A 25,411-nucleotide genomic window follows, 5' to 3' on the forward strand; every position below is an offset into this window, starting at 1 on the left:
CCCCCAGGTGGCTGCAATGGCTGCAGTTGCACTAGGCTGAAGCCAGGAGCTTCAGCTGGGTCTCTCATTTGGGCACTAGGAGCCCAAGCACTTGGACCATCTTCTGCTGCTTTTTCCAGGGCATTAGCAGGGAGTTGGATCAGAAGTGGAGCAGCCGAGGATGCTGGCATAATAGGCAGCAGTTTTACCTGCGAAGCCATAATGTTGTCCTTCATAAAAGAATATTTGTACAATCATCGTATCTCTCAAAGTCTTAACTTAGCCCAGGGTTAATATGAAAGCTCAAAGTCTGGTATGGGACTCAAGGCAACTTTTAGCTGTTAGCTTGTAAAAGTCCAAGTCACATACTTCCAAGACATGAAGGCAGGAGTGGTACAGGGTATATACTGCAAGGTAGAAAAGATTAACCAGACAACTATTAAAAAAAAAAAAGTGGGGCCAGAGTTGTGATACTGCGGGTTAAGCTGCCTGCTCATCATGCCAACATCCTATATGGTAGCAACATTTTGAGTCCCATTTGCTGTGCTTCTGATTTAGCCCCCCTGTTGATGTCTCTGGGATAACAGTGAAAGATGGCTGGTATGCTTGGGCCCCATCATCCACGAGGGTGATTAGGACGGAGTTCCTGGCTGCTGTCTTTGGGACTGGTCCAGCCTGACCCTCTGAAATGTGAAAACCTGTAACTGCAAAACCAATGTCACAGGGATGAAGTCAAGGCGACTGCCGGCAGGTGCTACACCTGGGCCTGTGTTAACCCCAGCCGTGGCCGGGATGGGTCGGGCTGATCACAGGGAGAGGGGTTCTGGCTTCAAAGAAACAATTCAGGCCTCCAGTGCCTCTGGGGCTGTGCTGAGCGGGTAGCTTGGAGGCCTTTCCACCACTGTCTTGCTGATGAGCTCAAGGCTGCCTTCTCTCTGCCCTGATCTTTTCACTATCTTGAGCTGCAGAGACAGCTCAGAGCATGCCTGTCAATTCATTCCCCAAATGCCAAGTCAGGAACCATTTTTAAGAGCTTTTACAGGGGCCAGCATTGTGCTTCAACAGACTAATTCTCCATCTGCATGTGCTAGTATCCCATATGGGCATTGCTTTGTGTCCTAGCTGCCCCACTTCCCATCCAGCTCCCTGCTTGTGGCTGGGAAAGCAGTAGAGGACAACCCAAAGCCTTGGGACCCTGCACTTCCATGGGAGACCTGGAAGAGGCTCCGGTTCCTGAGCAGTTCGGTTCTGGCCACTGTGGCCATTTGGGGAGTGAAACGGCAGATGGAAGATCTTTCAGTCTTCCCTTCTCTCTGTCAATCTGCCTGTCCATTAAAAATACTTAAAAAAAAAAAATCCAAAAAAATTTTTCATAAAGGCTGTGTGTGTGGGGGGGGGGGGGATCAGATAGCCTCCATCTGTTGGTTTACTCTGAAATGCCACCACAGCCTGGGCAGGGGCCAGGAGCCTGGCATTCCATCTGGGTCTTCCATGTGGGTGTCAGGGACCCAAATCCTGGAGCCATGAGCTGCTGCCTCCTGGGACGCACATTAGCAAGAACATGGCATTGGAAGGAGAGGAAAACCTTATTCTGCCCTCGAGTTTTTAGGAAGGCACTCTCCTACCACACTGTGTGCCACATGCTTTTCTCACCCCTTTTCTTGCCAGGCAGTGAATTTTTACAATCCTTCCATTCTGCTCTGTTTCGCTTCTGGTTCTTACCAATCACATCCTTGCTGGAGCTTCCTGCTTTGGTCCCTTGAGATTTCTTCCACCAAACACAGCTCATCTTCCCACAATTATCGGGCATGAATGGCCACAGAAAAGCCAGCTTCTTCCACAGTGTAACAAGGGTGCCTGGAATTCTTCTCCCAGGAGAATCCTCACACTGTGGGAGACCTCCTCACCAATGGCCTTACTGAGCGTGCTTCTGCCACATCCTGGTTGGCTGGTTGGTCTGGGCTTCCTCTAGCCTGCAGCCTCTCCAAACCCTCCAGGCCTTCTCGGGCAAGCCAGAGCCAAAGGCTTCTCACACCCACAGTTAGTTATGCTCATGGCCCTACTACTGGGTTTTTCCCTATAGTTTTCCTTTTTTTTTTTTTTTTTAATGTCATGGCTATAACTAACTCCATAAAAGATTTATCTAGCTCAAGTCCAAGACTAGACATCTCGTGAGCAGCTGGCAACAGTAGAGAGCCAGGGAGAAGTCAGGTTTTTTTGTTTGTTTGTTTGTTTGTTTGTTTAAGATTTATTTTTATTGCAAAGTCAGATATACAGAGAGGAGGACAGAGAGAGAGGAAGATCTTTCATCTGCTGACTCACTCCTGAAGTGACTGCAATGGATGGAGCTGAACCAATCCGAAGCCTGGAGCCAGGATCCTCTTCCAGGTCTCCCACATGGATGCAGGGTCCCAAGGCTTTGGGCCATCCTCAACTGCCTTCCCAGGCCACAAGCAGAGAGCTGGATGGGAATCAGGCCGCTGGGATTAGAACCGGCACCCATATGGGATCCTGGTGTGTTCAAGGACTTTAGCCGCACGGGGCTGGCCCAAAATCAGGGCTTTTGTAATGACACTCTCCAGAAACTCTGTTCTGAGGGCACCTCTCCCCAGCCTAAGCACTCCCAGCATGCCCACATCCTACGTGCCATGTGAATGGAATTGCTAGGTGACATTTCCACCCTCCTGGTGCCACTAACTTGTGACTTGAGGATTTAGACATCTGCATGAGTTCAGGGGTCGGGGCAGCAGGGTGCCTCATTTATAGGGCCCTGTACCCGCTCCCAGCCAGTGCCACAGAACCACACCCAGCCCTCCCCTCCACCCAAAGTTCTCTCTGATGAGCAGATTGTATCTTCTACTAGACAAAAAGGGACCTAGGAGGCACGGGAAGGACCAGTAGCACCCACTGCTGGAACTGACCCTCCCTAGCCAGCACCCCAGAGTCTCCTTTGCCCGCCCATGCTGTCCCCTCTGTGCCCTGGATATGGACGAGTGGGAAGGGGTCTAGCCAGCCCCCAGTAAGAAACATGCAAAGTGATATGATGTTATGTATAACATGTTATGTTTTGAATGTTATATGTTGTGTATAAACTAAAATTGAAGTATAGGTGAGGTGGTCACAGAAGGTGGCTGGGAACCCGCATTTACTTTTAACATATTGGTTACTCATTACTATGTCAATTAATTCCATAATGATGTAAATTTTTGCTGATGGTATGTTGGAGCTTTCAATTGACTGGGATGATACTCTGCTGGCTCTGTCATCAGACCAGAGAGGGTATACCTAAGAAGCCGTTGAACTTGACGGGACAATAAGATGCTGGACTCTATGTTTGGTATACGCTTGCAATGGGGAAATCTCAACTGAACTTGAATTGTGGTTATGCAACAAGGTGGAGGAATCCACCATGGTGGGAGGGTTTGGGGAGGGGTGGGGAGAACCCAAGTATCTATGTAACTGTGTCACATAATACAATGTAATTACTGAAGTTAAATAATAAATAATTAAAAAAAAAAAAAGAAACATGCAAAGAACTTGAGTCAGTTTCGAGTCAGTTCTTAAATATTTAATCCCATTTATTTAAAGTTTCGTCAGTCTGTGTACACTATTTATATTAAAAACACAGGAAGCCGGGGTTCCTAACAAAAATATACATTTCCATTTTGGAGACTTCAGACACTGAAAAGGGCTGTATCCTCAGCACCAGAGCTGGGCTGGCAGGGGTGGGCAAGCAGGGACGGGGGTGTGGTGGGCAAGGGGGTCAGGCACAGCAGCCCTGCCCCTCAACCCAAATCCCTGCTTGGCTGGGCACAAGGGAGAGTGAAGAAACCTGCCGGCGAAGAGCCAAACAGGAGCCGGGAGGCCTGGGTTCCAAGCCTACTCACCTACCTGTCCTTGCCGGGCCCTTGCCTGTGCAGGCTTGCTGGGCGCTCTGCCCTGAGGCTCAGACACCGCCCTCTGAGCTGGGCTTTGGCCCTTCTTCTCAGGTGAGTGCCCTTCCATCTGGGAGAAGGCTGGGCGGGGCCAGAGGAATGTGCCCTGGCCTGGCAAGGTTCCCTGGTCACCAGGGACTGGGCAGGGAGAGTTGCAAGTGACCAGAGGAGGTGGGGGAGAGCAGCATGGCCGGGGCCAGTGTATCCTGGGCGGCTCCAGCTGTGAGCAGGGGCTGGCTGGCTCAGCAGGGCGATCTTGCCCACCCAGCTCTGGGAACAGGTCACAGCTCTGCCTGTCCACCTGCAAGCCCTCCCTCTGGGCACCTACCTGCCAGAGGGAAGGGTAGAGGCTGGGTGTGGAACCTGGGGGTGCAGTGTTCAGTGCCGTGTTGTGCTGTGTGCAGGGAGTGGAACTCCATGGGGTGCATGGGAGGGGGGACGAGGGGAGAACAGGAGCTTCCACTGAGCTGGCCAGAGAAAGGGAGTGGTCACATGGGCTGCGGTCCTATGGGCAGCTGCCCACAGGCGTGTGGATGTGGCTGCTGACGGAGGACCTCCCCAAGCCCTCCCTGGGGGGGTCAGAGCTAGTGTGCTTTGCCTCCAAACCCCAATTTCCATCTCCTTCCTCTTCAAGGAAGAGGGGGCCCCATCTGGAGGGAACCCTGCTTCTGTGCAGGCTAGGGGTGCTCCCCAGCGGCCAGCGCGGGGGGGGGGGTGGGGACCATCAGCCACATTGGCCTGGAAGAATGGTGTGAAGAACGGAAGGGGGTGTGTGTGTGTGAGAGAGACTGGGGGTGCTGCTGGCGGGGGGGTGGGGGTGGGCAACCTTGGTCTATGGGGGGGTCAGTTTGGGGAGATACCTGGCTCAGCCCAGACCCCATGTTCTCCCACCCCTGCCACTGTCCTCTGCAGCAGGGACCTCCTGCATACTCTGGGTCACTGCAGTGGTGCGGTCAGGCCAGGTCATGGCTGGCTTCCCTGGGAAGTCAGATCCTATAGCTTAGTGTTTCTTTGGATGGCTCAAGGCTTTTGTCTGAAGACAGGAGTCAGTGAGGAGCCTAGGCCTATGGGGTCCTGGGAGGGGCAGAGCGCAGACCCCACTCCTCCTGCTTTTGGGGAAGGGTCCAGTTCTGTGCTGGTGAAATAATACAAATGGTCTTGGTGGGGGAAGAGAAAGAGGACAATATGGGGGTGGAGACGATGGGCGTCTGGGCGGGGTGAGGGTGGGAGAGAAGCCAGGAAGGAAGTGGGACCCTACAGAAAGGCATTTAAAAAAAAAAAAAAGAGCAGGAACATGAGCCAAGACAGAGGGAGTGAGGAAGAGAGAGACCACAGGGGTCGGGAGCAGAGCTAGGAGAGCTGGGGAAGCTGGGACATGGAGGTGAGAGCCGCGTGCTGGCGGCTGGACCACGGGGTGGGCGGCCCCGAGGGGCAGCCTCTCAGTACATGTCCTTGTAGATCTCCTGGAGCAGGGGGTGCAGCGAGGTCTCAGTCTCGGTCTTCTTAATGCGCTGCATCATCTGTGCGTGCTCGGTGACCAGCTGCCGCAAGTCCGCCATCTTTTGCAGCAGCTTGGGGAAGAGGTACTGGGCATCGGGGTGGTTGGCCTGCAGGTGGAACTCCAGGGCACGCAGGATGGTGTCCTGGATGGCTTCTACCTGCGGCACGTTCATGAGGCCTGGCCGGTCTGTGGGGACACGAGGTAATGGTGCGGGGTCTCAGAAGGACAGACAGAAGACTTCCATTACTGCAGCCTGAGGGATGGTGGGCTTCCTTGCTCGGGGCCAGACCCAACCCGTCCTGCTTGAGCCACTCCACTGGGCGTTCTAGACCCCATCCCCAGCATCCTTCCTTCGTGGCTTGCCTGTCGCCCTTCTTTCCTGTTAGCTAATACAGCATCGTGGTTCTGAAACTTGGTGCCTGCATTCAAGTTCTGTTCTAAGATTTCTAGTGGGGCCATGGATGGGTCACATGGCCCCTTTGGGCTTCAGCCTCCCACTGTGTGAGCTGGGGACAGTAGGAGCTTCTTCTGTATGGGTCTCTCGTGAGGACTGAAGGAGTTACTATGAGAAAGAACTGGCACGTGCAAACTCCTGGCTACTGTGAGCACACATACTATGGTTCATTACTGCGCTGGAATTCCAAAAATGCAGGCAACCTCCATGAACCCAGTGGCGTCTGATGGAGTTGCTCCTGTATGCAGCCCGTGCTGTGCTCAGCTCCAGGCTGCTCCGCTGTTGTGTGGGATCCCCCCACCCCAGGTCCACCTCTGACTCACCTCCGCACAGAATGATGGCAGCGATGAACAGGGCCAGGTCGCTGTCATCAAGTTCCAGGGCATTGAACTTGACAGCAAACTCAAACTTGGGCTCAATGATATCACTGAACGGCTTGCGGAGGCTGCGCAGGAACTCCCGGGTGACAAAACCACTGCCGTTGGCCACCAGCAGCCCGTCTTTGTTCACGATTGAGGCCAGCATGGCGAAGATGGCCTCGTGCACACCGTACTTCAGAAGGGTCACCTGGTCGTTGAGGAAGAGGTTGCTGAAGTTGGGGATGCTCTTGGCGAATTCCGTGAGCTCCCGCACCGTCTCCACTGTGGTGCACTGACAGCGGTAGAAGACGTGTACGCTGATCTCCTTGTAGGGTGGGAGGGCGTTCACCAGCTGCTTCCACACCAGGCCCTTCTCCGCCTGCCACAACGTCTCGATGTCGTGGATCACAAAGGGCTGAAAACCAGGCCCTGTTAAAGGCCAGGCCTTGGGCCACCCCCACACCCCCCTGCTGGAACCACAGAGCTAGAGGCGGGCAGAGACCGGAGGCAGCAGGTCCCGGAGCTCGTGGGTGCTGCCAGGACGGGCCCTGACACTCACCGCCGTGTGGCTGGCCTTGCCAGTGAGGATGCCGCGGGCCTTCTTTTTGGTCATGTTGAAGTTTTTTAGGTAGGCATTGTAGATGTGCTTAGAGAAGGCCTTCAGGTCTGCCACCTGCGGGCTGTGCTGGTGGCCCTCGACTGCTGTCAGTCCGGCCACCAGCTTCCTCTTCTCAGCTTCTGGCATCCGACCAAAGCGGATGGCTGTGTGGGAAGGAAGGAGTCACTGAGGAGCCCAGGCAGGGACCCACACCTCTCAGCTCCTGTTGCTGGGCAGGTGCATGGGACAGAGATGGAGACATCTTCCAGTCAGCCTGGTGGGAGGGGAAGCTCTGCCTGTCTCATCTGCAGGGCCTCACACATGGGGTCCCCACTCTCCGAGTGGCTGGGCTCTGTGGTGTGGCAGCTCCCTGGTACTGCACCTCTGGGCAGGACAAGAGAGCTAATACTCTCACACATGTACAGAGTAATGTGCATCCTCAGAGTGAACACTCACACACCAGTCACTGGTAATCCCACAGAACGCCAGCCTGGCTGTCAGAGAAGGTGGAAGGATTCAGCCAGCCCCGAGGCTCCTACCTAAGGAGCAGGCTAGAGTAGATGGAACAGGTGGAGGACTCACAGCCACTTCCCAACAGCGGCAGTGAGCTGCCCGAGGACATGGCTGAATAAGTAAGTGGCCTCCTCTGACCTTGGGGACCCCAGGACCCCCTGCCTGGCTTCAAACCGCTGCTGCATGTGGTCACTTACTGGCTCCTGTGGGGGCCGATGGCATCCTTGGCCATGACTTTTTGCACCAGCAGGTTATCCAAGACAGACAGGAGATTGCAGCATTGGGGTTCCCAACTCACTTGTGCTGGGGGTTCAGCTATTGGTTTCTCTCTAACACAAAGTGGCTAAGCCTCAGTAAAGGAGTTGTGAGAACTGGGCCCAGGCCTGTGGCCCATGGTGAAGGCTGGTGGCCTGGGGTGACAGGCGTTAGCCTATCTAATCGGCAGTGTCTTCAGTATTGCCTTATTAGGTCCCAGGCATGGGTCTCCATGCACTCGCTTTTCTGGGGGCTCCCTGAAGACTGGTGGCAGGGCATGTATGACACTGGCAACCCCCAGCTCTCACCGTTGTGCGACATGCCCAGTGCCAGGCACTTCTGGAAGCGGCAGTGCTGGCACTTGTTGCGGTTCTTCTTCTGGATCTTGCAGCTCCGATCACACTTCTCATACTCCAGCTTCATGCGGATCGTCCGGCGGAAGAAGCCCTGAGTGACCGAGGACAGTGAGGAGGCCCCGAGGAGGCCGACGATGCACAAGGCCCTGCTCTGCCCCACCCCCAAGAAGTCACGGGGAGGGCTTGGCAGCGTGGCCTAGTGGCTAAGGTCCTCGCCTTGATCCCATATGGCCGCTGGTTCTAATCCCGGCAGCTCCACTTCCTCTCTATCTTTCCTCCTCTCAGTATATCTGACTTTGTAATAAAAATAAAATAAATCTTTAAAAAAAAAAAAAAGAAGTCATGGGGAAACCACTTTGCACGGGAGAGGGAGAAACCAAGCAAATGACTTGAAAACTTATGGATGAAAGTATACCTATTTATTTTAAATGTCCAAAGAGGTCCTAAAGCTTTCTTATTAGGTAGCAGAAAGCTGCAACTTTTAGTTGGTGCTTTAATAAAACAATTTGTGAAATTTTGATGGGTGTTCACTGGATAAACAGATGCGGCATTTCCTTGTTCTCTAAGGGCCCTTGGAGCTTGAGACACAGGAGACCCTGGCCGACAAGCAGGATGGGCTCCGCACTCTAACCCTTTCTGTCCTGCCTGCCTTCTGGAGTCTGGCCTCCAGGGGGTGTCAGCGGCTCACAAGGCTCACAAGTGCCTGGGCTGGCAGCAGGTGCCCAGAGGGAAACCCTTCTTCTCTAGCAGACGAACGCACACATGCAGGAATCCTGCTGAGCCTGCAGTCTGTGTCAGGTCAACCCGGCCGCGTGCCCACTGCCCCTAAGGCAGGGCCACGCCCTCATCTGTACCTTGCAGCCCTCGCACGCGTGGACGCCGTAGTGGAAGCCTGACGCCTTGTCTCCGCACACCCGGCACTCCATGTTGAGGCTGCCGCATGAGGCACCATCACAGCCCATCTGCAGCTGGTCCAGCAGCACAGGTGGCGAGGAGCTCTGGGATAGGTCTGTGGGCACACAGGGAGTAGGGAGGCATCACACTCCACAGCCAGGCCTGGGGTGAGGGCCTGGAGCCGCTTGGAGCCACATGGTCTCTAGAGTCAACTTCCCTGACAACCCCCAGTCTTTTCACCAGTCCCCAGTTTCTCTGGGGAAGATGGGGCCAATACCTGCAAGCTGCTGACCCTGAGCACAACACATGGCAGCTCAATCAGAATCTTCCTGTCCTGAACTCGCCACCAGTGAGGAAGAGGTGTGGGGGAGACTGTGTTGTACCAGGATGTGGGAGTGTGTGCACGAGATGCGGGTGAGATGCCTGCATCTCACACTATGGTGCCCTGGTTTGATGCTCACCTTTGGCTTGTTTTTTGTTTGTTTGTTTTTGAAAAAGCTAGAGAGAGAAAGAGAGACAGAGAGAGATATCAATTCTCTGTCCACTGGCTCACTCTCCAGGAGGCTGCAATGGCTAGAATAGGGCCAGGATGGAGACAGGAGCTTCTTCTGGGTCTCCCAAATGGTTGGGCAAGTGTTGCAGAGGAGTCCCAGCTGGGGAGCGGCTGCAGAGGGATGGGAGGAAACAGGTGCAGGCAGCAAGGGGCCCAGAGTTCTTGTCCCAGGGCTGAACAGACTGTAGGCTTCTAAAGCCCAGGTCGGGAAGTGGGAGGCAGGAGTTCTGTGATGGTGGCAGGGCAATGGGGCAAGTGAACCCCTTGCCTATTTGAGAACAGCAGTCCACAAATACACTTGACACAGAAAGAGGCAGGAAAGGGGTAGCGCGTTTTGGTGGGGCTCGAGTGTGCTCGTCCTAACGGTGGGGTTTTCAGTTCCCTGCTTATGACCTGGGAAAGCAGTAGAGAATGGCTCAAGTTCTTGGGTCCCTGAACCCACACGGGAGACCTGGAGGAAGCTCCTGGCTCCTGGTTTTAGATGGGGCTCAGCTGTGGCTGAGTGAACTAGCAGATGAAAGATCTCTCTTTGTAAATCTACTTTTCAAATAATAAATCAATCTTAACAAAATGATGGCAGAACAATCTGCCCCGCCATGACCTCTGGCTCAGAGGTGGGGGCGCATGGCTGTCCTGATGAGTGGCAGGCTGGGGCTCCAAGACCACTGTTCACACCAGGAATCACGGCCTCAGCGCCTGGCGGCCTTGTCCTTGGAGATCATCTGCTGGCACACACAGCTGCTCTCCCTCAGCCCAATACAGTCCTCTCGCCACACCCCCACCTTCCCCTTTCCACCCCTCTGGAAAGGCACCTGCTCAACACACCGGTTCACTGGGTGAGCCAGTGAGGCTTTGGGCTCCACCCCTCAAGCCACACCCTGCCTATTCTGCCCACTTGCCCACACCTCCGAAAGGCCTATCTGTTGGGAGAAGAAAGAAAAGCCAGAATGTATCAGCCCCATTCCTGACTGAGTGCTAAGTGTGCATGCCATTTTGCCATCACCTTGGAAATCAGCAATTACCAACACTTGAAGGAAATTGAGGCTTGCTGATGTTAAGGACAGCTCTCTGCCCTTCAGGTCACCCAGCACGTGGGTGGGATGTGGGCTGAGTTCCGACAGAGGCTCTGTGTCTGTCCCTTCTCTGTGGTGCACCCACTGCATACCAGGCACACCACACCACTCATCTCACGGAACCTTCCCAACAGCCCTTGATGCAGCTCTTGCCTCCTCCTTTATAGGCGAGAAAACAGGCTCTTCTGAGTTGAGGGACTTGCTGACAGCCCTGTGATGGCTTTACATCAGCCCAGCTGGGCCTCGGCGCCCGGCCTGCCTGTGGCTCTGAAGGTCTATTTTCAGGCATGACTGACATCTCAATCAGCAGACTTTGAGGACAGCAGATGGCCTTCTACAACATGAGTGGCCCCGTTCAACAGTTGAAGGTCTTCTGGAAATAGACCGGGTCCTCTGGCCCCGCCCCTGGAAGAGAGCATCCTGATCCCACATGCCTTTTCCAGCCCTCTGTGTGTTTGCAGAATTTGGACTTGCCACCTCCACACCTGGGGGTCAATTTCTTCTTCTTTCTTTCCTTCCTTATTTATTTGAAAGACAGAGCAACAGAGATGGAGAGACAGAGACACAGAGAGGGAGATCTCCTGAGAGAGATCTTTCATCTGCTGATTCATTCTCCAAATGGCCGCAATAGCCAGCTCTGGACCAAGATGAAGCCAGGAGCCAGGAACTCCAGCCTGCTCACCCATACCTGTGGAAGAGGCCCAAATACTTGGTTATCATTGCCTGCCTTCCAAGGCACCTTGGCAGGAAGCTGAATCAGAAGCAGAGCAGCCAGGATTCAAACGCTACGGGTTTCTCAGGAGAACCCTGTCTGACCAGTGACAGAGCTAAAACTCTACCTAGAATCATGCAGCTCCTGGAGCTGAGCTCTAATCCCCACATCTTTGACACTCTCTCTCTCTCTCTCTCTCTCTCTCTCTCTCTCTCTCTCTCTCTCTCTCACACACACACACACACATATTACTACCAGTCAATAATGTTATCATGATAAACAACTGTGGAGGACACAGGGTCATATCCAAATGTTTGGACCCAAAGTAAATATTGGTCCCTTTACCCAGAGGGTCAAGTATCAGTTTCGCCATCTTTGATTACAAGTTCTGCAAATAGCCACTACTGACCTAACTCACGTGTTTATGTGTGGCTGAGAGCTCCCCTGTATATCTAGTCTCCATTGCTGGAGGGTCGCTGCTGTTACAGCAGTGAGGGCAGCCAAGATGGGCTGGCCAGTCTATTTCCTTTGCTGGAAGAGTCCACAGGCAAACAGGCCACTCTTCAGTTTCTGAACTCAGTGTAAATTCTGCAGGGATCTGGTGCAGGGGAGCCAAGCAACCTCCTCGCTTCTGCTGTTCTGTGAGTGTGGGTTCCTCAGCCTTGTCCACCATGGACCAGACAGTCCCTGGTTCCATGCTTGATCCAGCCTCGATACTCATCAGGCACTGGATGAGTAACAGGAGATGCTAAGATTGGGGGAGGGACCCTTGTCTTCCTCCTTGTGGGGTGGGACTCTGAGCAAGAGAGTTTCTGTAATCTCACCTTCCTTCTGGCTGAGTGCTAACTGTGATGCCTGCCCTGCCTTCCTCCTGAGGGAGACTGGGGGGCCAAGGAGAGGTGCTTGGCAGGCGTTGAGCTGGGGGTACTGAGGCACAACCAGTGCAGAGCCACAGAAAGGTCAGAGGTGAGCACACTCAGCAGCCTTCCTGCTGGTTTAAGACTTCTGAAAGGAGAAGAGACTCTGGAGGCCAAAGTCACAGACCCAGGGGACAGAAATCACAGGTGCTGAGACCTGAATGGGTCAGATGTCCTAGCTGGCCCTTGAGAGCCCCAGGACACAGCCTGAAGGGAATGAGACTCAGGGCTGAAGGCAGATGGCAGATGGCAGGCCCCTGGCACACAGTGGCAGACCTGGGCTCCTGGCCCGGTCCATCGGATCTTCAAAGCCCTTTTCTCCTGCCCCAACACAGGACAAGGCTCTGTCTCCAGGGCCTCTCCCTCTGCTAGCTCCCCAACTTAAAAGAAATAAAATGAAATGAAATAAAATATATTTGAACTTTTCGAGGAGAAGCAGAAGAAGTGTGTTCTGCATCATGAAAATAGTGCAGGATTGCTGAGAACATGTAAGGAGTGCAGGAATGGATGACCAATCCTTCTCTCGGGCCCCTGATTCCTGCACTTGGTCCTGTTGTATATATACTTCTGGGTCTTTGCTGGCATAGAATTTTCCAGCAATGGGATCCTCAATTTGTCAGGAAGTTGCTTCCCTGGGAGTATATATGAATCCATTTTATCCTTTAACATTAAAAAAAAAAAAAGAATTCAATCTGGGTCTATTTGTTTCATGTGGCATGTACCACACCAGGGTAAGTGGCCACCCATAACACGCCCAGTTGCTCCACTTCCCATCCAGCTCCCTGCTAAGGTGCCTGGGAAAGCAGTAGAAGACAGCCCAAGTGCTTGGGCCTTTGTACTCACTTGGGAGACAAATGAAGTTAGAGGCTCCTCCTAGCTTCAACCTGATCCAACCCTGGCCATTGTGCTTCTTTAGCGAAAGACTTTCTCTGTAACTTTATCTTTCAAAAATAAATAAGTAAATAAGTGAAATAAATCTTCAAAAACAAAACAAAACAAAACAAAAAGCAAAGAGCAAGCAGATTCTGGGCTTGAGCCTAGGCAATCTGAGGCAGGATGTAGGAGTCCCGAGCTGCAGCTGTGTCCTAACACCGCCGCCTTCTCCTTTTTAATGACCACAGGCTATTTACACGGCTGCGCTCCATGCACAGATGGTGCTTCCCAGCTCCCACGAGCAGCACTTCAGTGTCTGCAGCCACAGAGATTCCTGTGCGTGCTGAGCAAGTGTTTACACAGAACACATTCCTGCAGGCAGAACCACAATGACCTGTGCTCCCCTGTACCCCACGCCGTCCTTCCACCCTCAGCAGCCGCTGGAGGGCCACATCTCTCTCCTATGGCCAACACCCACCACGCGGCTGCTTTCCATTAACCTGACAGGCCAGGTGACACTTCTCTTGCAATGCCTTCTTTAATCATGAGGGAGACTGAAAAATGCCTGTGGTTTTCTGCTACTTGCCCTGCTGTAAAATTACCTGGCCTCTAAAATATATATAAATATATATATATATACTTTGGAGGCCAGGTTAAAAAACTTATTTATTTATTTATTTCTTAATTTATTTTATTGGAAAGGCAGATTTACACAGAGTAGAGACATAAAGATCTTCCATCTGTTGATTCACAAATGGTCACAATGGCCAGAGCTGAGCAAATCCAAAGTCAGGAGCCAGGAGCCTCTTCTGGGTCTTCCATGTGGGTGGGTACAGGTCTCAAAGCTTTGGGCCACAAGCAGGGAGCTGGATCAGAAGTGGAGCATCCAGGACATAAGCTGGCACACCCACATGGAATACTGTATTTGGAGGTGCAGGATTAGCCAGTTGAGCTATTGCACCAGACCCCCTGGACACTTTTAACTTCTGTTAGTTGGCTGGTCTTGTAGAACGATGGACCCTTTTATATACTAAGGCTGGAACACATGGTGATTGGATCAAGTGGCCTTTTCCTTCTTTAATTGCTGAACAGAGCAGGCTTTCTACCATGACTCTGTTCATTGATAAATGAAATCTATAAGACATTGTATCATTAAGTGGCACTACTCCCCACAGTCCCCTCAAGTGGTAAACCTCACCAGCACAGCTGCCCGAGGTGCCACTGCCACGCCTGCCTCTGCTCCCGGGCACTGCACTTTGGTCTGCAGTTGAATGGCAGTAGCACTGGGGTGTGGAGCAAAGCCCAGAATAGAACGTTACTCTGTGGGTCACTTCTGTCTGCCCAGGCCCAGGCCCAGGTGTGGGGACATGGTGGTGGGGCAGGTGGTGAGCTCACAAACCTGTGGCCTTTTACCCCCATTTCCCTCCTTCTTAAGGGCGTCCTTGTAACACCTCTGACTTGTTCTCAATCTCCAGTATCTTTCCTCTCTCTAGCCCTCTTTTCTTTTCTCAAATTCAGACAGACCGTAAACAGCTACTCCTGGCTAGCTGGCCATTGTTTCTTTCTTAACCAGGGGAGATTTCACCTGCCCCTTTTGCCTTCTGCAGACAACAGGAGATCCAGGGATCACCCCCAAGGGGCAGGCCTGCTCCTTGGCTTGAAATGGCTTTCACCTTTGAGCTCAGCAGTGAGCTTGGGGCACCTCCCCTGCAGCATATTCTCATGACCTTGAGACTCCTTGGAAGGAAGGGAGCGACGGTCCATTGGCCCAGCGGCTCTTAGGGGAGGAGGGCCTGGCACACAAAGGGAGCAGCTGGAGCCAGGGGCAAAGCAGTAGATATAACATGAGGATGATGAAGATGATGGCACAACAAGATTGGCTGTGTACACTGCTGCCCATCACAGTTACATGAAGGTGAATCAATGGAGAGATGATAGAAGTTGGAAACTGGCTGCACAGGAGTGCTAAGAATTGTAGTCACTCATCCTCATTGCTTAGCACTCCTGCCTAAACCCCTCACAGCTCCACCTTGGTGGAACTGTGCATTTCCACCAGTGACCACAGTCACAAGCACAGTCACCCTTCTGGTGCATGGTTGGTGAGGGTGGTCCCAGAAGCCCATGGTAGCAGTGGTGGGAATGACATCACCGATGATGGCAACACACATGCTGAGCACATGCTCATTTAATTCTCACAAAATCCCGGGTCTGCATCGCCTGCCATGCTTGGTACAACATGCCCAAGTCCCTGCAGCTGCAGACAGCAGAGCAGGCTGCCAGTTCAGGCTTCACCCCATAACCACTCTGTCCCACCATGCTCCACAGAATGCTACTTGCAGCAGGGCCTGTGTCCCCATGCTGCCTGGAGGCCCCTGCTAACCTCCACTCACCTGCATAGCTGCTGGAAGGAAGCACCTGCTCTGGTCCCCCACTGAGCTCTTGGGCTCCTTCTGTCTCTGCCACTTCCTCTTTCTCCTCCTTTTCCCGAACCTCAGGTGTCTCCTCTGGGGGCTGCTCCATGGCTGATCTCCCCTGGTCGCCACACCTGCAGGCCGGGTCATAGTTCTGGCATCATCTGGGTCTGAATGCAGATGGACCTCTACAGGGCAATTCCCGTCAGCCTGCACAAGGGAAGACAAGAGGGGGTTGAGCCAGAGTGCCAAGGGAGAGGCGGTATGTGTGTGCGCAAGTGTGTGAGCACACTAGCACACGTGTTACAAAGTGCTCAAGGGCTGCCACATGCTGTGTTCTGCCTTGCCCCTTCCTCGGTCTCGGTGCTACCCCATGGCCTCTACTCCTTGCACTGTGAGTCACTTGCCCTCTCAGCATTTTTGGTTCTTGTGGCGGGTTTGTAGGGTTTAGTGTGGTCTCCATTAACCAGAGAGGGTGAAATGACCACAATGCTGCCTTGCCCTGCCCGTGCCACTGCACCACTGCATTCTGCCCTCAGGAACTCCTGAGTCTCCAAGAGCCACAGTGACATGAGGGCTCTTCCCAACTCTGCAGCCTTGCCAAAGGTCCTGGGACGCCTCGCACCGTCCAGTTGCCAGCCCATGCCCACCAGCACTTGGGCCCAACAACCATTGCTCTCCTGAGCTAGCCAGCATTTTTTTCTTTTAAATTTCACTATTTTTTTAATTGGAAAGACAGATCAGATTTATGGAGAAGAGAGACAAGAGAACGATCTGCTGGTTCACTCCCCAAAAAGCCACAATGGCGGGAGCTGAGCTGAGCTCAAGCCAGGAGCTTCTTCTGGGTCTCCCACATGGGTGCAGGGTCCCAAAGCTTTGGGCCTTCCTCTATTGCCTTCCTAGGCCACAAGCAGGGAGCTGGATGGGAAATGGAGCAGCTGGGACATGAACTGGGGAGGATATGGGATCCTGGCATTTGCAAGGTGAGGATTTGGCCTCAGTTAGCTTTCTTTTTTATTTTTTATTTTTATTGCAAAGTCAGATATAAAGAGAGGAGGAGAGACAGAGAGGAAGATCTTCTATCCAGTGATTCACTCCCTAAGTGACCACAATGGCTGGTGCTGTGCCGATCTGAAGCCAGTCTCCCACACGGGTGCAGGGTCCCAAGGCTTTGGGCTGTCTTCGACTACTTTCCCACGCCACAAGCAGGGAGCTGGATGGGAAATGGAGCTGCTGGGATTAGAACTAGCACCCATATGGGATCCCGGCGTGTTCAAGGCGAGGACTTCAGCTTCTAGGCCACTGTGTTGAGCCCCTCAGCTAGCTTTCTTAAAGGGGGCAGGTTCCATCATCCTTCCCGTGCTTTGTTGTGGAAAGCAGACCTGCAGTCATGCTAGCCTGGCTCATATGGATGGCAGACCTGCAACTAGCATTCCCAGGCACAGCCAGCAGGTGACAGAATATGGCTCTGCCTGGGGTCTTTTCAAGGTGGACTCCTGAATGTTCTGATCACCCAGGAAGAAATAAAATATTGTCCACAAACATCACAGCCTAGGGTGGTACCATCACAAATCACTGTGTGAGACTCCTTCCAGGCAAACAATGGAGAGGACCCTGAAGTTGTGCAGAACTCGTGGAGGAAACAGAAGAAAAGATGTATTTTAGGGAAACTTAACATTTTTGATTTTACAGCTAGCGTTGTGGTATAGTGCGTTAGGCTGTCACTGAAGACACCAGCATCCCATAATAGAGTGCTGATTTAAGTACCAGTTACTCTGTTGGAGTTTCCTGCTAATGTACTAGGGGAAAGCAACACAAGATGGCCCCAGTAGCTGGGCTCCTGACACCCACGTAGGAGGCCTTACCTAATTGAGGCTCTTGGCTTTGGTCTGCCCTAGCCTTGGCTATTGCAGCCATTTGAGGACTGAAGCACATGGAGAATCTGCTTGTGTCACTATGCCTTTTAAATAAAATAAATAACCTTAAAAAAATATAAATGTTAGGGAGTGGCTAAATCCTTGCCTTGTGTGCGCTGGGATCCCATATGGGTGTTGGTTCACATTCCAGCTGCTTCACTTCCCATCCAGCTTCCTGCTTGTGGCCCAGGAAGGTAGTAGAGGATGGCCTAAACCCTTGGGACCCTCACCTGTGTGGGAGACCTGGAGGAAGCTCCTGGCTTTGGATCATCTCTGCTCCGGCCATTGAGGCTATTTTGGGAGTAAACCAGTGGACAGAAGATCTTTTCTTAAGAGATTTATTTATTTATTTATTTATTTTAAAGTCAGACATACAGAGAGGAGGCGAATCAGAGAGGAAGATCTTCCATCCGTTAATACACTCCCCAAGTGGCTGCAATGGCTATAGCTGCGCCGATCTGAAGCCAGGAGACTGGAGCTCTTTTGGGTCTCCCACATGGGTGCAGGGTCCAAGGTTTTGGGCTGTTCTTGGTTGCTTTCCTAGGTCACAAGCAGGGAGCTAGATGGGAAACAGGGCCACTGAGATTAGAACCGGTGCCAATATGGGATCCCAGCACATGCAAGGTGAGGACTTTAGCCGCTAGGCTATCATGCCGGGCCCCGGACAGAAGATATTTTTCTTTCTGCTTCTCCTTTCTGTGGATCTGCCTTTTACATTTTGGTTTACTCACTTGAAATGCTCCGCTTCTCTCTCTCACACACATACACACACATATACCTGCACATACATATATACCGCTTGTCCACTGGTTCACTTTCCAAATGCCCACAATAGCCAGAGCCCAGCCAGGCCAAGGCAGGAGCCTGGAACTCAATCTAAGTCTCCCATGTGTATGTTACGACTCAGGTACTTGAGCCATTACATAATGCTGCCCAGGGTATGCATTAGCAGGGAGCCAGAATAAGGAGTAGAGACAAGACTTGAACCCAAGCACTCTGATATGGGATGAAGGCATTCTAGGTGGTATCTTAACTGCCTCACTTTAGGCAGGTTCAAGGATCTGTGGAGCCCTTCTCTTGGATATCCTCACACACAGCTATCCAAACAGATCCCCCATCTATTTTTTCCCAAGCCCATCCTTCTTTCTCTGTTAATCACTACCTTGGGGGGCCAGTGTGCTGGCTCAACAGGCTAATCCTCTGCCTGGCAGCGCCACCATCCCATAGAGGTGCCAGTATGTGTCCTGGCTGTTCCAATTCCCATCCAGCTCCCTTTTTATGACCTGTGAAACCAGCAGACTATGGCCCAAGTCATCCTGGTTTGGAAGAAGCTTTAGGTTCCTGGTTCCGGGTTCCTGGCTTCGGCTGGACTCAGCTGTGGCCATTGTAGCCATTTGGGGAGTGTAGCAGTGGATGGAAGACCTCTCTCTCTGTAAATCTGCCTTTTCAGTTTTTTAAAAAATCACTACTTTAGTAGTGAGTCACACACTCATCCATCACTTATCAAAGTCTGAACATGAATGTCACCAGGATTCCTTCCCCTACATCAGGTCTGCCAACTTGGCTACACAGTGGAATCGCAGCAGAATTTTCAAAACTATGCACAAAGGACCCATCCCTAAATATTTCAGCAGTTTGGGAAACACTTGAACATTGGAATTTTTTACTGTTTTTAAATTCCCCTGGTGATTGTCATACGCAGCTAAGCTTGCATGCTCCACAGCAAAGCAACTTCCAACCAGTGATAAATCATTCCTTCTTGATGCCTCTTGGCTCCATGCTCTCCTGACACAAGGCCTTCTCTGGCGTGTGGATGTACACAATAAACTCCAGTTGGCTCCCTAAATGCCGTCGGGGAATTCAGTCCTAGGGTTTGGAAGCTGGAGAGCTGGGCGCTAGCAGTTCTGGGAGGAATTCCTGTTGCTGTGGCCACCACAGTTCACTAGGGGAGACAGCAACACACCAGGGGAGCAGAAAGCAAGAGGCATATGACAAGGAAGTGGCCAGAAGCACTGGGACAGCTGGGGCGTCACAACCAAAGGAAATGGAGGCACCAAACATTTCAAAGGCCACAGAGGTTCATGGTGACAAAGTGACCCATAGCCGCTGGACTTGGTGACCATGAGATCAACAATGACACTGGTAGATAGGCGTTGGTCATGTGGCTGAGCAGCAAACCTGGGCTCAGAAGGATAAGGACAGCCAGAAAGCTGGGAGAGTGAACGGAAATCAATCTGGGGACAAATGTGTCAGGGAAAGGAATGTACAAGAGGATACTAGCTTGAAAAAGCAGTGAAATCAGGAAACTTTATGAACAGAGGAGATTCAAGTAGGCTGTGGATTAAGGAGAGGTCAGCAGACAAAAGCTAATCTAAAGAGCATTAAGAGGAGGTGGGCCTTTGGTGTGGTGGTTAAGATTCTGCTAGGGATGTCTGTACCCTTTATCAGTTCCTGATTCCAGTCTGGGCTCCACTTGCAGTCCTGCTAGTGCATCCAGGTTAGCAGCAGGTGATGATGGCCTGAGCACTTGAGTCTCTGACACAAACACGGGAGACCAGCAATGAATCCAAACTCCTGGCTTCAACCTGGTTTAGCCTTGCCTGTTGAGGGCCTATGGGGAGCAAATGAGCAAGAGAAAATGAAGGAAAGATTGATTCAAGGGGTCAGGGCAGGATGAGAAAAGAAACGGTTCAACGACAAAGGGAGAATAAAACATAAACTAACTGATGTGGTGGTACTGTGGAGTGCTGAAGTTCATAAGGGACACTCTCAATCCCTAACTAACGAAGTAAGAGGAAGGCTCATCTACTGAAAGTAAACAATGGGGTTTGAGAACAGCAGAGTTGTATGCAAATATTTGGCACATGGTATAGATTAGCTGGGTGGGAATAAAAAGAATCCTAGTAAAGCTATAATAATTAAAACAATGTGGTACTGGTATAAGAACAAATAACCAACAAGATAAAACAGTGCATAAATGTACACAACTTCAATACATTGTCAAGACAGCACTTGAAATCCAAAAGATGAATTTTTAAATAAACGGTATAGGGGCAACTAACGAGTCACTTGAGAAAACCGAGGTGGATCCTTGCCTCATGTTATTATCACAACAAAATCCAAATGAATCAAAGGTTTCAAAATTAAAACAGAATATGTACACTACAAGAAATCATGTGACTATATATTATGGTGTTAAGGTAGGGAAGAGTTAAGCATAGAGCTAAGCCCATAAAATCTTTATGTTAGCAGATTATGAGTAAAGAGATTACTAAATTTGTTGACATAAAAATATAATCTCTTGTCTTCTGTCTGGAACCACCATCCTTCACTAATTTGCTAAAATGACAGACACAAAGAGAGGCCCTTGGAATTGTTCCTCTGGCCACATAAATGTCATTCTACAAGAAAGGGGACATTATAGACATCAAGGGAATGCCCCTCACATTACCATGGCAAAACTGAAAGAGACTACATCAGCCAGTGTGTTGCTGGCCTTGGTATAAACCCACAGGTTCAAGGCAAGAATCTTGCCAAGAGAATTAACGTGTGAATGGAGCATATTAAGCATTCTAAGAGCCGTGACGGCTTCCTGAAATGTGTGAAGGGAAATAACCAAAGAGGGAAACCACAGAAAAAGGGCCCTAGGCTTAAGTGCAACGTTAGTCGGCTCCACCTGGAGGACTCTATGGAAGGGCGTGGGCAGTTGGAGACCTATGGTCACTGCGTCTGAGACCTGAAGACCCCTGGCCTCTGCGAGAAACACATTTCCCTCTACATGGTGACAATAATTATAAGGGGTAAAAAGGAAAATAAACTGAGAAAAATATTTGTAATTCACATCAGACATGGTGCTAATTCCCCCTAAAAGAATTCATACAAAACAATAAGTACAAGATCAACAATCTAAGTTGAAAAGATAGCTCACAGAAAAGGTCTACATTCAGATTGTGAATGTACAAAACGATGTGTTAGATTACTCATAACAGGAAAAACGCAAACTGGAACAACACTGAGCTATCTTTTTTACAATCACATGAGAACAGATGCTGAGACGCTGTTGCCGAGCACGTGGGAGACGGTCTCACCCATCTCTGCTAGGAGGTATATCGGCAAGGCCTCCCATGAGGGGAGTGTGGCTCACCGTCTCAGCTGTATGGCACACACTCTGAGTGGGAACACTGCTGATTTATTGCATCCTGTGGCAATGAGGAGTCTTCAGAAAGTTCAGGAAAAATGCATATTATGAAAAAAAAAGACACAACAAACTGGATTTCAAAAATTTTTCTTCTGCAAGTATGCTTATATGCTTCCTTGCACAAAGTATCAGCACAAGAGTTCCATTACAGAGTTATTTCACTAGGAAGACACGGGGACTCATTAAATAACTGATGACACAGAAACATGAAATTCTATGCTGCAAGCAAGAACAAAGCGGTTTGAAGTAGTTGTGCAGACGGAGATGATGGGCGGTGAGGACACACTGCTGAGTGACGAGAAGGTTCGGTGGGAGGGAGGACCCAGCTAAGCTGCTACTCCACAGCTGTATTTCCTCCCCGGTGTAGGAGTCGGTTCCTGACCGCTATATAAGGAGCCTGGGACCTATCAGAACCTGCAGGAGTCATAATGGGGGAAAGAAATTTCACAGCACATTTTGTGCCTCTTAAATTCGAATCTATAGGGATGTTCCCTCTTCTAAAAACAATATGAACTGCAATAAGATAAGGCAAACGTATAAACAGTAATGTGGAAGATAAGATGGGATCATCAGGGGCTGGTGCTGTGGTGTAGAGGTAAAGCTGCCACCTGTAATGCTGGCATCCCATATATGGGCAACTACTTCACATCCTGGCTGTTCCACTTCCCACCCAGCTCCCTACTAACGGCCAGGAAAATGGTGGAGGAAGGCCACTACCAAGTGCTTGGGTCCCTACTATTCATGCGAGAGACCCAGAAGAAGCTCCTAGTTCCTGACCTTAGACCCGTCCAGCTCCATTTCAGACCAGTGCAGCTCTGGCAGTGCAGCTATCTGGGGAGTGAACCAATGGGTAGATCTCTCTGCTTCTCTCTCTGTAATTCTGCCTTCCAAATAATTTTTGTTTTTAAAGAGGGAGTAGTCAACATTCAATTGCTCAAGTCCTCTGTTTTTTTAGAAGTTGGTTAGAGATACTCGTTAATTTCAAATTAAAGTTCAGTCATATACACATAGAAGGAAAAAATAAAAAGTAACCACTAAGATCCTGAGGATAGACCGCGTAAGTTCCGAATCTTCCCACTGGAGTGAGAAAACAGACGAGATCACGTATGGTGCCAACCTTCAGACAGAGGCTCCCAGTCAGGAGGCGGCCATGGACACAGAACCAAGTGCAAGGTGGGGCCCAGACTCGGATCCGGGAACAGGAAGAGATCAGGAGTAGAAAAGTTGGACTGTTCCCAACAGCCTGTTAACAGTGTGGTACCGGTGTTCCTTATGTAAGATGTGAACAGCAAGGGAAGCTGGGCAAAGGGCATATGGACTCGGCAACTGTAGTTTCTCTAACTTTCAACACTGAACTCTTGATTAAATAAAGTTGGAGCTTAAAAATCTAGCTCTAATTAAATGGAAAGACACACTTTTTGTTTTGAATCTTGGCCCATCTATAAAAAATTAGCCTAATCTTTAAGTGTGTGGCAAAAAAAGGACATAAACTGTGCTCAATGTAGTAAGACAAAAGCTAATGTGGCATTCCTTGCCTGAGTTGTGGAGTCAAACAACAATGAACTCACTTGAATTGTGTTGTCACAGTCCTAAAGGTATTGGCCTGATCTGGCCTGGCTCTTAGAAGACTACAGTTCAAAGTCAATGCAAAGTGACTTACAAATGCTTCTTATGGTTTGTCTCTAAATGTGCGTTGGAATGTGACTGACTCAGTGCTGAGATACTAAACCAGAAATTTATATCCAAATAATAATGTTGCTTCTTTATATTCTTTTGAAGATTTTTCTTATTAAGTAAAAAACAAACAAAAAACAATGATTCCTCTGGAGTGCAGACAAGCGATACGAATAACAAATAAATCTCATAATGTCTCATAATGTCAATTTCACTTAAAAAAAAATCTAGTTCTAGGCTAGAGAATGTTGAAAATCAGGCAGCTGCTGTGGTCCCTGGGGGCCCATAGGGCAGCTGGCACCTCCCCCCTCCACCTTCAAGCCACCCTCGGCTGTCCCTCCCAAGTCACTTCACTCCCTTGCAGCTGGCGACAGGGATCTGCAACTCTGGTGAGCAGAAGTCACTTCCTCAAGGACCCATGTGTGACCACTCGGGTGAGTGTTAAACTGGGAAGTCACCTGACAGAGCCAGGGGAAACATTCAGGGCTGCCAGCCATTAGGGCAGCTCTCTGAAAGGGTGATGGTTGGGGGTCATTCCCACTTGTCTCCCCAGTTTCATTCTTTTCTTTGTTCCTCAGTGACCAGCCACAGGCCTGGCTAACCAGAGTGTCCAAGTTCTCCTGCAGCTGTGGTGCTCATGTGACATAATTCTGACCAACAATGTTATCAAAAGAAATCTGTTGAGAAGAGCTTCTGAAAAAGTGGCTGTTTCCTAAAAAATGAGACAAACTTCTGCCCTTTGCCCTTCCTGTTTGGGACAGGATGGTTGTGCCTGGAGACGCAGCAGCTCATTTTTTGAGCATGAAGAAGGCAGGTGAAGGGGTGAGAGAGGCAGGAAGGAGTCTGGCCGTTAGACCTTGTAGAGCCGCGACCCTGGCCCTGGAACACACACCTGTAGACCCCTTGTGAGGTGAGAGACATTCAGCTCCTGCTTCCTAAGGCCCTGACTGCCAGATATCTGCAGCATGCAACTGCCCACAGCCTAAATGGAAACAAGAGCGAGCAAACCTAAACGAGAGTGGGGCTGGTGGGGTGGGGTTTGGCAACAATGCTGGAAGGCAGCCATGGGTGGTCACCAAGAACACTGGTGACTGCTGGGGCATGAGGAAGTGTTACAAAACATTAGCTACTCTCCCTGTAACCAGCACCAGGAACAGCCATTCTCGACACTCCAGCTCATGTAGGGTCGGGAGAGACCCTCAACCAGGCCCATGGCTGCAGGCAGGGGGCACAGGAGAACAGTGGCACTGATTGATCAGGGGGGTGAGTGTGATGAAGATGATGAGTGTACATTCTGGAATGGAACCTGGGCAGCCTGGGTGTCAGTAGACACAAGGGGACACAGCCCACCAGGCTGTGGCGATGAGAGAGGGGGGGCATGAAGATTAGGGATCTCTCACAGAGCAGGTAACAACAGAAGAGAATCAGAGTTCCGCCTGGCTTTCACACAGCCTCACGCCCTCTGACCTCTGGGGTACCCTGAAGAGCGTGGGGGTCTGCCTCCTGCAGGGACAGGGAGGGCAGAGCTGACTGAGCTTCCACTGCTTGGCAGGCACAGCGAGGTGAGGGCACACAGGCTCTTATGTCTCACAGCCGCCCATAAGGCAAGCCCTCCGGATCCCCTGAAGAGTGACAAAAAGCCATGACTGACAGGGTCTCGCAGAGATCCACCAGAGATTGAGGCGACAGAAGACAGTGGTGGCTCAGCTGTGACAGGGCTCAGGCATGTGCACGAGGCTGTGCTGCTTTCTGGTCCCTGTGCCCCAACTCATGCTAGCAGGTTCTGTCACCAGAGCCAGGACAATCCTTCTGAGTCTTGGGGTACATAGGGTTGCCTCTGGGGGTCAGCTGTAGCAGCTCTGGCCTTTGGATTTGGGAGCAGGGTCTCTAGTTCCCAGGCTGACATTTCTTCCCAGCCCCAGAGTTGTCTCTTTCCGTGTTCCCTCTCCCATCCCTGCCACAAACTCCATTTTCTTCCTTTCTGTAGTTCTTGCACTACAAACAGCAGAGAGTGGCACTAGGGCAAAGTTGTACGTGAGCAGGAAACCCCAGGGTTTGCTCCCACTCCTAGTGTTGGCTGTCTGCCTTTTACCGCCCGTCCCAGCACTCCGCCAGCACTGCACCTGCTGCCCAGTAGCTGTGCCCCACTTCAGGAGCTGAAGCAGAACCTCAGATAAGACAAAGGGCCCTGCAGCCAAAAAAGGGGGGTGGCATGGGTCCAGCAAGGGAGCCCCTCAGCC

General features: G+C 51.1%; 1 protein-coding gene across 5 annotated transcripts in view; it reads right to left on the reverse strand.

The window, feature by feature from the left end:
• Window positions 1-4,789: 4,789 nt before the first annotated feature.
• The window catches only part of PPARD (peroxisome proliferator activated receptor delta), an 87,394-nt gene continuing 66,772 nt past the window's right edge, over window positions 4,790-25,411 (reverse strand). Inside the window, exons 3-8 of one of the 5 annotated variants that reach the window (XM_058664155.1) lie at window positions 15,363-15,593; window positions 8,805-8,959; window positions 7,903-8,041; window positions 6,788-6,990; window positions 6,193-6,436; window positions 4,791-5,601 (exon numbers count right to left, since the gene is read on the reverse strand). In XM_058664155.1, the coding sequence (XP_058520138.1) occupies window positions 5,354-5,601; window positions 6,193-6,436; window positions 6,788-6,990; window positions 7,903-8,041; window positions 8,805-8,959; window positions 15,363-15,492 (1,119 nt within the window). In that variant the 5' untranslated portion in view covers window positions 15,493-15,593 and the 3' untranslated portion in view covers window positions 4,791-5,353. Of the gene's footprint in view, window positions 5,602-6,192; window positions 6,644-6,787; window positions 6,991-7,902; window positions 8,042-8,804; window positions 8,960-15,362; window positions 15,594-25,411 lie in introns of those variants that run through there. The other 4 variants (XM_058664154.1, XM_058664153.1, XM_058664158.1 and 1 more) reach the window with 4 other exon arrangements.

This window comes from Ochotona princeps, chromosome 1, assembly GCF_030435755.1.
Source record: "Ochotona princeps isolate mOchPri1 chromosome 1, mOchPri1.hap1, whole genome shotgun sequence".
In the NCBI taxonomy this organism is placed as follows: Eukaryota; Metazoa; Chordata; class Mammalia; order Lagomorpha; family Ochotonidae; genus Ochotona; species Ochotona princeps.